The 13414-nt window shown below is 34.8% G+C and overlaps 1 protein-coding gene across 1 annotated transcript in view; it reads right to left on the reverse strand.

The window, feature by feature from the left end:
* Window positions 1-731: 731 nt before the first annotated feature.
* The window catches only part of LOC150093569 (uncharacterized), a 119414-nt gene continuing 106731 nt past the window's right edge, over window positions 732-13414 (reverse strand). The window contains exons 37-40 of the mRNA XM_090412694.1: window positions 12364-12440; window positions 11669-11771; window positions 9507-9581; window positions 732-917 (exon numbers count right to left, since the gene is read on the reverse strand). Of these exons, the coding sequence (XP_090268820.1) occupies window positions 865-917; window positions 9507-9581; window positions 11669-11771; window positions 12364-12440 (308 nt within the window). The 3' untranslated portion in view covers window positions 732-864. The remainder of the gene's footprint in view (window positions 918-9506; window positions 9582-11668; window positions 11772-12363; window positions 12441-13414) is intronic.

A 13414-nucleotide genomic window follows, 5' to 3' on the forward strand; every position in this document is an offset into this window, starting at 1 on the left:
TGGTTGGCTGAGTGGTTAGCATATCCGCTCTCCAGCCAAATGGCTACGGGTTCGAATCCCGCCGTGGACATGGATGTTTGTGATTGTCTGTGAACATACTAGTTGTGGTGGTGGACGGTAGATAGCGTTCGTGTAGGTGCGGTTCGTTGTAGTGAGTGGATTTGAGTGGTGGAGGCAGCTGTGCCCTCTCTCGATGAGTCTTTGGACTCCCTAGAGGTGTTATGTAATAATAATAATTATATATTCGAAATAAAGTAACATGATTATATCAGTTTTATATGTCAAGTTAGACATGTGTAAAATATATTAACAATAACAAAAAACTTCAACTAAACTTTATTTTAATACATGTAACATATGCATCGTAAACCATGGAGCATGTAGAAAATAAAATTACTACCTGATGGGGCTACCACAGGGAGCAAAAATAAAAAGACACACGTTAATTATAATACGAGTGACACATTCATTCTCTACTAATGGGGCAATATGCTCCAAGATTGGAGCATATTTTCTTCTATTTTCTTTTTTTTTTTTTTATTTTTTTTGAGGAATGATCTGTATCCTAATTGTTTTCTTTAATTGAATTTTCTATATGGTTATTTCATACGTTTGTGTTTTTTATTTCTTAATAATCTTTCATTTTTATTTCTAAGTGCTTCAGAGGCTGCCTAATGATCAACAGTCAATGTTTCAATAAATATGTTAATAAAAAATGAGTTTGCTCAAGTGAGAAAGAATAAAACAATTTACTGTTAGGATTTATATTATACACCAACTGGAAATAATAATTGCGATTTATTTCAACTAATTTTTTTACATAAGAATCAACTAGGAAAAAATCGCTTGATTAGCGAATCAATGTCAGTCTATCCGCCGTAATATTCCTGAGTTACCGTCAAGGATTACCTTATCTCCTGAAATAAGAAAAAAAAATTGCTAATAACTTTTTTAAGATGTAAATGTAAAACGTTCAGATGTAAATCGTAACCACAGTGGAAAATTCACGTATAAATAACTACATTTATGCGTGAATTTGAAAAACAAGAAACTATCATATCCATTATTATATCGACATACCGGTCACCGAATTAGAAACTTTTATTTATTACCTCATTGAACCTCCTTTAGCGACTGCCAATTGCGGTCCTCTTCAATTTCCTGCGCATAGTTCGGTCAGATATGGATCGGGAACAACTTTCGTTTAATGCTTAGGTCAATTGCTTCAAACAGGAAGCTCTGTTTGTAGGTAGGTAGGTACGAGACGGCGATCTCGCTTCTGACAGACTGTCTTAGGACCACAGTCGCAAGTTACCACTAATTAAGCACACCAGGGATATCTCACTTTATTTATGCCTTATTCTTTATTCTGAGCTCCATATTATAGTACAAAATTTTGAACAGTCATATGTGTAACCCAAAAGCAACCTCGTCCAAGTTACGATATGTATAAAGTTACAAAAAGTTATATAATGCATCATCATTATATGCATATAATATACATATTATATGTCATTATCTTATTATAATAATATAAAATCGCAGAATAGATGCTGATATGTACAGAAAAGTTGCACAACATTAATTAGGTTTTGAAATTAAATAAAACAAAGTAGTTAAATCACTTTTAATCTTTTTCCTTTTACATACGAAAGTGAATCTTCGAATACAGATAGGCTAACACCAATCATTTATACAATTATTTTGAGCACAACGTCCTTATTTCTGTGGGAAAATAAATATTCTTTAATGAAAGAATATTCATTTTCATTCATTAGCGTTTTCTATGTGTTTGGGTTAGTTTCATTTCTTATTGTATTGCATATTTTTTGTGCTCTTTTTTGGCAATTGGGAGGTGTTTTTTTAAGTTTTTATACACTTTATCTCTAATTTTTATGTAGTGTCTGATTTCCTGTGTAATCAACGGCTTAGTTTCTTTCATTATGTCTATTTTTTAAAACTTTGATTGATTTTTGTATTTTACTGTTTAATATATCAACAAATTTATGATACGAGGTATCAATATTTGTTTCCGTCGTTATCTCTTCCCAAGAGACAGTGCTCAAGTTACGCTTCAATACTCTGGAGTCAACTGTTGTGTAAGGGATGTTTCCCGGTGAACTGTCTCTGTGCTGCTTGCGAAGCACTTTAATACCGATTGGAAAATGATCCGCGAGAAGTTGGCAAACAACTGCCACTTGGATATTGTTTCTACTTAAAGTTCTTCCGAATACATGATCTAGGCAAGATCTACTACCATTGAATTCTCTCGTGAGGACATTAATACTCGTATATTGTTTGAGTCCACGCATGGCAAATAGTCTAGATAATTTTGAGAGGAGCCGTGATAACGACAGAAAGAAATATTGATAACTCATATCATAAATAAACAGTAAAATACAAGGCTCAATCAAAGTTTTAAAAAATAGACAAAATGAAAGAAACAAAGCCCTGGATTACACATGATATCAGACTCTACATAAAAATTAGAGATAAAGTGTATAAAAACAAAAAAAACCTCCCAATCGCCAAAAAAGTGCACAAAAAATATGCAATACGAGATATGCAATACAATAAGAAATGAAACTAACCCAATGTTCATATCCCCAATTATGAGAACTTTGTCATTTCTGATCTCATCTAGACTACCCGGGATATATAAGAACTCGAATTCTTGTATAGAGTGTGTATATATATATATATATATATATATATATATATATATATATATATATATATATATACCTACAGGCAACCCTCGTATAACGTGATACTTATACATGGCGGTTTCGATATAACGCGGTTTACAAATTGTAGTAACCCTTTAACTTTTCATATATTTTTCAACCCGCGACTTAAAAATCAAATTTTATCTTCGTTAAATTTGCGTCTGCCTGTATCGCGCATGTAGTTAAGTAGCGAATTTATATTAGGGGAAATATCCTTTAGCATGCATGTACATCAATTGTTTACCGTATGAAGTAGTTATTGTTGAAAATTGTCTTCGTTTTCTGCCAGGAAAGCGTATTAAAATTTTGTCTTATATGTAACTCAATGTGTAAGTTACATACAATATTCAATGTATTTTTCATGTAAAAAAAATTATTTTTATAGTAATGGCCACTTAGAGCGCTTTTGCGATATACGCGTTTGTTAATGAGGATAAACTCACCCAATGTAAACTGCCAAGGTAACAATTGAACAAGACTAAAGACGGTTTCGATCAACACATGAGACTCAACCTTCGCGAATTTCTTCATAAGTGCTCCAATTTCTTCAATAGTGAATTAATTGATGGGGAAATAGATTTAAATGAGGAGGAACTGGTACAATTAATAGATGACGTCTAACCAAATGGCGGGGAAAGTTCTGCCGAAGATTCTGATTATGATGAATCCGTTAAACAATTAGTTTAAAAAATCAGTTTTAATAAATAGAAGGATTGGACTTGGCAAGAAAGTTATTTTATGGATAATGATCTCTCAACGGAGCGCTCCAGAAAATTCACGAGACGATTGGATATTTGTTTAGCTCCGTATTATGAACTTAATAAAAAACTGCAGCATAGTGGTAGGCAAGGTCTTATTGCTGATTTCTTGATAACTAAACCAGCCGAAGTATACAATGAGAATTATACTCATGATGTCCAAGAGATTTCAAGTGATGACGACGTCAAGCCACTCGTAAATAAAGAACATCTACGAAATGTTAGTTTTAAAAAGAGTGATGAAGATTAAAATATACACGTTATTTTATTTTTCCTAAAACATTTTTTATGTATTATTTGCAATGAAGTTTACGTACAATTTATAATTTTTTTATAATTGTATACTATGTATTTGTTTCATGGTTTATATGATTTCTTAATTTACATGAATTACCTAAATTAAATAAAAATATATTTTTGTTGGATATGTCATTGTTTATGTAATCTTAAAAAAAAGGGAAAAAAACCGATTTCAGAACCTAACTTTGCTTTTTCTATGTGATCTGAGTCTCGAATAAAGCGATTTATATAACGCGGCATTTTTGTGGAACCTAACATCCGCGTTGTACGAGGGCTATCCCTGTATATATATATTGATATTTCTAGCCTAGCTCCCACTGATGAGACCACAATAAAGGTCGAAACCGGTCTGGGTAGTGGCCTCTTGCCTTTAATACAAAACATCATGCATCCCCTTCTTGGAGATGTGTTTTGGCATTACGGGTAAATATTAAGATTACTGATCAGAGCTTATGCCACCTTTACCACGAGAGTTGCCTTGGTCTTGCACTGCCTGTAGGATCAGCTAGACTTGCATCACTTGCAGGTGCAAACTTGACTTGTTTGTCTGTTTGCTTATTTGGGAAATAAAAACCAAGTATATATATAAAATTACTTGGTGAATTCGTCCTCTTGTGTTTTCGTTCATTGCAAAAACATCGTTAAACACTACAAATATCTTGTATCTTGAATACATCATCTCTCATCCTGAGATTTTATTTAATAAGATCAAAGCACCTTATGGCAACTTGTTTAGGAAAAATTCATAAGCTCTGCATTACTTCAACCTTAGCGTTTTCAGGTCTGGCTCTCACTCACGAGGCCTCAAAAAAGGTCGAAACCGGTGCGGGTTTGGCTCTGATGATCTAAGAGGATCTGCTTGGAGGTTGGTTTTTGCCTGTCTCTGAGTAGGGCCACCGCTGAGATTATGGTACTGGCTGGTGGTGGGGTGAGCCTGCCACTGGGGAGAGCCAACGCTGAGAAGATCTTCTTGGTGATGGGGTGAGTCTGTCACTGAGTGGAACAACGCCGAGTTGGGCAATCTTTCGGGATCGTCTAATTTTTAGAGACAGCTTTACTTAAATAGTGGTTTGGCTCTGATGATCTGAGAGGCTCTGTTTGTTGGTGCCTGTCTCAGAGTAGGGCCACCGCCAAGATTATGGCTCTGTGTAGTGGTGAGGTGAGCCTGCCACTGGAGAGCCAATGCTGAGAAGTTCTTTTTGGTGATGGGGTGAGTCTGTCACTGAGTGGAACAATGCTGAGTTGGACGGTCTTTCGGCCACTATGGAGTGGTCTAGGAATCGTCCTAGTTTTTAGAGATGGCTTTACTTAATCAGTGAAACCGGTGGGGGGTTGGCTCTGATGATCTGAGAGGCTCTGCTTGGGAGGTAGGTTTTTGCCTCTCTGAGTGGGACCACTGCTGAGATTATGGCTCTGTTTGGTGGTGGGGCGAGCCTGCCACTGGGTAGAACCAATGCTGAGAAGTTCTTCTCGGTGATGGGGTGAGCCTGTCACTGAGTGGAACAATGCTGAGTTGGGTGATCTTTCGGGATCGTCTTATTTTTAGAGCCTGCTTCACCTATACAAAAATCGAAACCGGTTGGAAGCTTGGGTGATGAATGGGAATGCTGTAGCCCATGAAGTTTTAACTGATGCTCAGCTGTTGCTGTCACCCAGGGCCTGAGTGGTGGGTTAATGAATGGCAATGCTGTAGCCTGTGAAGTTACTGAGGCACGGCTGCTGCTGTTACCCTTCCAGATGAGCAAATGAGTGGCTCTGCTCGGTGGTGGCGGAGCCTTCTACAGTGTAACGCCAACTGAGTTTCTGACTTTCTGATCCTGGGGGTCGCTCAATATTGGGTGATCCATGGAATTTCACGAGTTTTTGGAAAGGTATCCAGCACTTAAACAAAGGGAAACCCTATGGGTAGTGATTGCCTTTAATGCATAGTATCATACATCTCCGCACGGGGATGTGCTTTGCATTATGGGGAAAATACTAAGGAAAGTGATCGGAATCTTAATCCACCTTTACCACGAGTTGCCTAGGTATGGCACTACGTTACCACGAGTTGCCTCAGACTTGCACTACTTGCTGGCGCAAACTTGACTTACTTGTCTGTTTGCTTACTTGGGAAATAGGATTAAAAACCAAGTTTATATAAAATTACTTGGTATATTGAATATACCCAAGTTAAAAACTTTTTACATATTATATAGAAAGAAAACATTTACATATTATAATGTTCTGAATATAAGTTGACATTTTCAGGTGTTTTCATTTTTATGTTAGTAATATTATGGTCAGTATTCAGTTTCGAATAAAGATAATTACAACACCAGATTTGTCATAATTTATACGCTGATAATAATTTTTAAATCTGCTTCAATGGTACAAATCAACTTCTTCATCTTCGGACCAGATTTCTGTTAATATCAAGACATCTAGTTGATAGTTTAAATTGTCTAGAAGTAGTCCTATGTGTTCTAATTTATCTCGAATATTTCTTATATTTATATGCAAAATATTCAAGGTAGTTACAGTGTCTGGGGATAAAACGTTTCTTAATTCTACTGAATCATGACAAATTACACGTTTATGAAAAGTGACATCACAGTTGTTATTCTCATTTGTCATTGTTATTCGTGAATGGCTTATTACTCTTGTTGTTTTCGTGGAGTTTACACAAGTCTTCGCTTCTGATTCGCCATATTTTAGATGCATCGTCTCTTCTCATGAAAAGTTTGCCCTGTTTGTCGCAGGGATATTTGTAGTGTACTTATTTACATTTCTTGTCAATAAACAGTAGATTTATTGACAAGAAATGTTTTAGATTTCCAGTCAAGTGCTCGTTTAGATATATTTTGCTATCCTTAAATTGTCAGATATATCATTTGTACTTATTCTATATTCGATACTTTTTCTTTCCATCCAGCCATTTGTCTCTGATCGTTTTACTTTTAAATTTCACAATGACAGACATTGCTCTGTTTTTCTACCCGCTAGGAACACGATGTATAGACTGAATATCATCTTCGTTATAGTTGATCTTGATTTTATGAGCAATTTTCTTTGCTATTTCATGCACATTTACACGTGGCTCATGAGGAACACCAACATCCAGGTTTGAGCTTATTGCCTTGACTCAGGTCATCCACACTTTCAGCAATTTTTAAGCTCCCTACGCACTCTTTTTTGCGATTTTTAGCGCGACGTTTTCTTTTTTTGAGTTCCTTAACTTCTTGTTTGAGGCCAGCAACGATAACCAGAAAGTCATCTATTTTGTTTGAAGTGAATTTTGTCGGACCTGTTAAGTCCGACAAAATTAAGTCGTTGACATCTTTTTAAAAACGATCTTTCATTATCCCCATTAAATCTGCAATACATATATGGCCCATGTTACTTTCAGGAATACACGAGTCATCACCACTGGGAGAAGTTGCGGTGGGCGTTGGCTAGCACTGGAATGGCGTCCGTTGAGAAACCAGCTCTGTTATTTTTATTTTATTTTATTTATTTTTCTTCAAAATCGTGACTCCAGTAAGACAGGCACGCACAATAAGCTCTTTATCGAACGCCGAAAGATCTTTTGTTTTCCCAATGCGATCAACACTATTGAACGATTAATCACCAGCAGCATTCTTAAATAGTTGCCTAGAATAAGTGGTGGGGCACGTGACCAAGTATTTTTTTATCTTGATTGGAATCGTCGTGATTGTCGTAGTTGGAGTCGTCATAAAAGTAATTAGATACTTTATTGCATACCCTTCACGGCCATTTTATTATTCTTTGCTAGTTACACAAAATAGAAAAATAAATAAACAAATGGCACTGTGTTGCATCGCGTAATATATAGAAAAATACTTTCATTGAATAATAATTTATTCATTTATTATTTAATAATTTACTCACTTACTTTAATTTATAGTAATCTAAATTAATAGAATATGCGTATAAAAATATAAAAATCACGATTTCTAGATGAACTTCGCCACTGCTTCAGAAATTGCATTACTTCATCGTTGTAGGAAGAAAAAACTTTCTTCGTCCTTTCAGCAGAGCTGTATCATTATTGTTAGACCATCCAGAACAAATCGCATTTCAGAATTAATTGAGATTCTGAATATTCTGTGAAATATATACGTTCACGTACAGTGTTTCGTTTGAATATGTATATATACTGCGAAATTATTTCCTGACCTGGATCATTGAAGTCACTTTCTTCAAGGATCTGTTCCTTTTTTGAATTGAATGGGAAGCGATCTATCGCTTTGCCCGATTCATGTCTTTTTCCTCCACATACATTCTCTGTTCTCTTCTTTTTTTCTTAATTACTTTGGTATTCTTTCCTAGCGTTAAGCCGATCTTTTCCTTTACTTCTTTATATTTTTACAGTAGCTACATGTACTATTTTTGAGATATATCTACTATATCTTTAGAACTTTAGAATTTTGTCTCTACACACGCAATGTACAGACAAAAAATGCTGTTGTTGGCGATGACAGGTGGTAGATGGTGTTGATGATAGTAGTGTGGTAGTCGGAGAATTAAATAGTAGTAGATATGGTGAGATGCATTTAGCAAAGTATAGTGTCCTCCCGCGATGAGCCCTTGTACTCTCTGGAGGTGTCACGTAATAATAGTAATAGTAATAACATACAACATCGGGATTTTCAGCTTCTAGCTCCTAGTGGGATACAATAATTAACCCACCAGAGACCCATGAAATTAGGAGAGAAAGACAGTCAACCTGTGCTTAGCAATATGTGCAACTGTAGATATTCATTTCGATGTAAAGGCTGGTTTGGCCATGTCGATAGCGTCCCTACTCTCCCACTTTTCAGCTATTGGTTCAAATATCACTGAGAATGTGTGTGTGTGTGTGTGTGTGTGTGTGTGTGTGTGTGTGTGTGTGTGTGTGTGTGTGTGTGTGTGTGTGTGTGCGTGCGTGCGTGCGTGCGTGCGTGTTTTCTAAATGAATGTCGTCATCTGATATGAGCAACTATTCTCCTTACTCTTGGCTTGAAATAACTTGAGAAAGTTCTACATTTGGTCTCTAGAATATGTTTTCCCTCATCTAACTGTTAGCATAATTAATTTACTAATGTACTCTACGCCCACAGATACGAGACCCTTCGACATTTCTACGCATGTCAGAAGAAGGCGAATCCATTCCGATAATAGGGTAATCAATGTGTTTCGTGGAATGAGTTTTATTATTATAAGTCGGAAAATTAGCTTTTCTTTTATGACAATTCTAGTTTGGCCGATTTCACGTGTCGGTGAGCAATTCGTACATCGTTTATTTCTTTCTCCCCTTCAGCATGAATTTATTATCCTTGACAAGCTCGATTCTGTGAAGTGTGAGCTTATAATGTGAGGTTTCACAGCATTTCGATAAACATAAAAATGAACAAATCATAAATCAGAGTGTGGGATACCATAGCAAGCACATATTTGGGAAGCATACATGTAGGTGATATTTACAGATTATGTAACTAATGAGCTCGATGTTGTGTATGATACGAGTTGTGTTCTTTAGTAGGTAGATTCGCATTTTATTCTACAATTATAAGAAGTTTACTTAAATATCTATTCCATTATACAGCTCTCAGAGAAATATTAACTTACAATCAGGTAAAGTTTTTCTTTTATATCAAAACAGTCTTATTCCTTTATTAATTCACGTAAGATTAATGATTAATAATTAAATCATACAATTTTTAAATTTTAAACTCACCAGAAGTGAATATATTTGTAGCTCCGTGCAGTCCCACAATGCAGGGTATTCCATATTCTCGAGCTACAACCGCCCCTACAAAGAAAGTAAATGATATTAAAATCTAGTAAATTTAGTTAGATTTACACTTACACATTTCAGCACACAAACAAAGCGTCTAAGATGATTATTTAAATCCTCTCCATACTGAACAGAAGAGAAAATAAACAAACAACAAAAGACCCCTACAGGAATCAAGGAATTACACCTTCAACGGTCTTCCCTCTTTGAATATACAAAAAATATTTGCCTGTGTACAAGGAATGTCCTGAGGTAATCTTTGCTATTTGTTCGCGCGGTTAGCCTAGTGGCTTTCCGCTTCGCAACCATATGCCTGGGGAAGGGGTGTCCTAGGTTCGATTCTCGTCGAAGATGTGAGGAATTTGAGGATCTTTCTCAGCCATAGCCAAGTTGACCGGTCTTGGGTGCAAGCAGTAGGGTTTTTTTCGCCAGTTTATGTGGCGTTTTTCACCCCGCAAGCAGGCAAAGGGGGCCCGTCAACACACACTACGGATCTACAGCCATAAATATATCCCTTCCCCCGCGGCAGGTCGATTGGGAGTGGTGCATATACTAACAAGAGAAAGAAGAATTAATGTTTGCTATTTATTTTTATTTAAATTAGTTATATCTTGAGATAATTATTCAGAGAAGGTTAAGGATAAATAAACAAATTGAAATGGATAAATGAGTAATTAAAATGCTGAATGCGTTAGAATTGCTGAGTAGTGACAGTTTCGTAGTTTGTTTTATCGTCTATTTAACTGCATTTCTTACTTTATTCAAAACTAATACTAGATGGATTCAAAGCCAAATTATACACGCAATACATCAACCTTTTTCGTCTCCCTCTCTATGTTTGAACAATTGAACATCATGTGTTTGTGTTTATATAGCATATTTAAATTGAAAATCTTTGAAAAGCTAATGAGCTTCAGTGCTCTGCAGCTTAATTTAATGTTGATTAGTAAACAAGGTACTTGGAAATTAGTCTGAGAATATAAAGTTTAAGCTGAGATCTAAAAGATAAGTTTTTATCTCCTGTAATTTGAATTTTTTTTAATATTAACCAGCATTAACAATAATAGCTTGCTAATTAGCTTACTTTATTTCTGACCATAAAATTTTGTGCTACAGAAAAGTTGATAATGTGCTCCAATTGAACGTAATTCCCATCAGTTTTGTTTCGAGGCTCAAGAGACCTAATTAACGTTCGATCTCTTTTCTTAAAGATATTACGAAAGAAAAAAAAAAAGATAAACACAAAGAACAAATACAATCAAAAGAAAAATTCCAATATTAGCTTTTAATCTATTGCATGGAAGCAAAGCTTATGCAGCACCAACACTGTAAAGAATTTCCAAAAGCAAATCTCAATCGTCTGATAAACTGCGTATAACTTCTCCATCCTTTCCAATCTTGAGTACCAGTTAATATTATATAATAAAGGCAATTGTAATGAACCTCCACTCACTCACTCTTCCCACCTTCTTCCCGCATTTACTCCAATTTCAATTACGAAATTAGGGATGGAGAAAATGCGTATTCGAAATAAACAGACATTAAAATGCCCCCCTCCCCCACACACACATATATACACACGCATTTTGAAGTTGTATCTAGTGAACAATTTTTTAATTAGCGTTCCAAAGGTCATATATAAATTCGCAGTAAGCTGGACGATGATCATCCGACAATTATTCTTTAGATATTGTTCAGTTTCACACGGAAAAAATGAAAGTGCAAACACATTATAACGATTCCCTGGAAACTGGAAATGAAATAGAGATCTAAAAACATCGGGATTGGGCGATGCTCATGTGTGTGTGTGTGTGTGATCATTAAAGCTTGTGTTTCACAAAGGGTAGTTTACTAGAGACTGTCAGTATCTCACATTATTTCCATGGGCCTCGTGTAGTCCTCAGTGAAAAAAACTCCCAAACATAAGGAGTGACTCAAACAACCTAAAAACAAATGCCAAAAATAATTATAATATCATATACATAAAAATTAAACTTTTTTATTTCATGATGTAAAGATAATTATACTGATAGGAATGTTTACTTTGCTTTGGACATTCATTTTTAATTTTATTAACCAAAAAAAAATCCAGAAGTTATTACCGTGAGAAACGAGTCCCCCTAGTTCCGTTACGACTCCGGCTAGAAGAGGGAAGTATGGAGTCCAGGCAATATCAGTAGAGTATGCAATCAAAATGTCTCCTTCCTGAACAAAAATTAAATAATAAAATTAAGCTGTTGGCAATCATTCACAAAACTGACAGAGTAATCATAAGTGTAGATTGGTTAGAGATTGCAAGGTGCATGACGACATGATATCAGTGGGATGCCTCAGGTGAATGCTATAAATTAAATTACAGTAATTAAATTACAGTGACTCCACGGCAACCATGTTTACCTTAAGTTAAGACCAAACCCTAAAAATAAGATCGTTATGATTTCTACTAAAATGTAGTTTTACTAAGTGTACAGGTTAGGCGAAGCCAAAATTCTGATTTTCATTATTGTTTCAGTGAATATTACTTAATTTAATTAAGTTATTTAAATTATATAAAATAAAGAATTTTCAAATCGTAAATATTTTAAGGTAAAATTTTTTATAAACATAATATGATGAAAAGTGGAGCGCCAAATGAATTTGACAGAGAATATTTTAAACATCAAACTAACAATTTCTGAAAGTGAATAGGGTACTTAAGATAAACTGCAGTAGTGTTCAATATATACATAATACACAGAAAATAATACACAGAAAAAGAAAATATAGTCTTCAAAAATTATTATCTAGTATTAAATACCTGAATGCTTGGAGCTTCTTGTATATTCTTCACTACCCTTGCAATGCCTTTTGCTATTCCCTGAGAAACCGGGATTCCTATTAAGTATGTTAATGAAGTAAATTATTGAAGTGTTAAAGATTTTCGCGATAATTTACTTGCCGATGTTAATTGCATTTAAATGACTGATATGAAAGGCTGGTGCTATCGCACTTTCATAATTTCAGTCATTCTCAAAAATTTAGTTATTGAATTCACTGTTGCAATGATTGACTAGTTTTGATATTTTCTAATAGTACTCATTTAAACAAAACTGTACAGTAAAATACCCCTTATTTACTTCTCCCCTTCTTGTTGCCATTTTCTAGGTTATTAATATGCCTGTTTTTATTCCGATAATTATAGTAATTCTAATCAATACTAAATTTGAGTTTTACTAATTTTTCTAACAAACCAAACTACGTAGTTTTATAGCTAAAGATTTGAAATTCCAAAGTGCTCCTTTAAAGAACAATATAATAATTTGAACCTTACGCTACCATTCTTATCACAGTACTATATGCGACGTCTCGTGTTAATTGATGAGTATCAATGAATAAAATGCATTTTGTAATTCTATTAGATCGCTTCATTTCTTACGGCGATGCTTTCTAGACTGATCTGAATTTGGTGAGATTTGGCATCTGTAATCTCTACTAAAATTTAATCAGTTCACTTTTGGTTTATGCCGAACCACTTTATGACAAAATTAGCAAAGCAATCCCGAAAAATTACAAAATACTGTTTCAAGTGGCAATTAACTGTGCATTCCTTTTAAAAAAACGACAATTGTTCAACTGATATAATGTCTCTATACAAAGAGAGCGATTCCTAAACGTGAAGTTTTACCATTTACACGGGTTTTGTTTTAGTGTAAAACAATAATTATTCGCACAATACTATCACTTAATTGTGTTCTGATTGGAATATCTCTAGTAGGAAATGTAACTTTCGATTAGAAATATCCTACTGGATATTAGACATGGATTTCTAATATTAATTTTAATACGAGGAATCATCCAAATAAATAAAT

Source organism: Typopeltis vanoorti, chromosome 23 (assembly GCF_054136105.1).
Source record: "Typopeltis vanoorti isolate ZY-2024b chromosome 23, IOZ_Tvanoo_1.0, whole genome shotgun sequence".
Classification (NCBI taxonomy): Eukaryota; Metazoa; Arthropoda; class Arachnida; order Uropygi; family Thelyphonidae; genus Typopeltis; species Typopeltis vanoorti.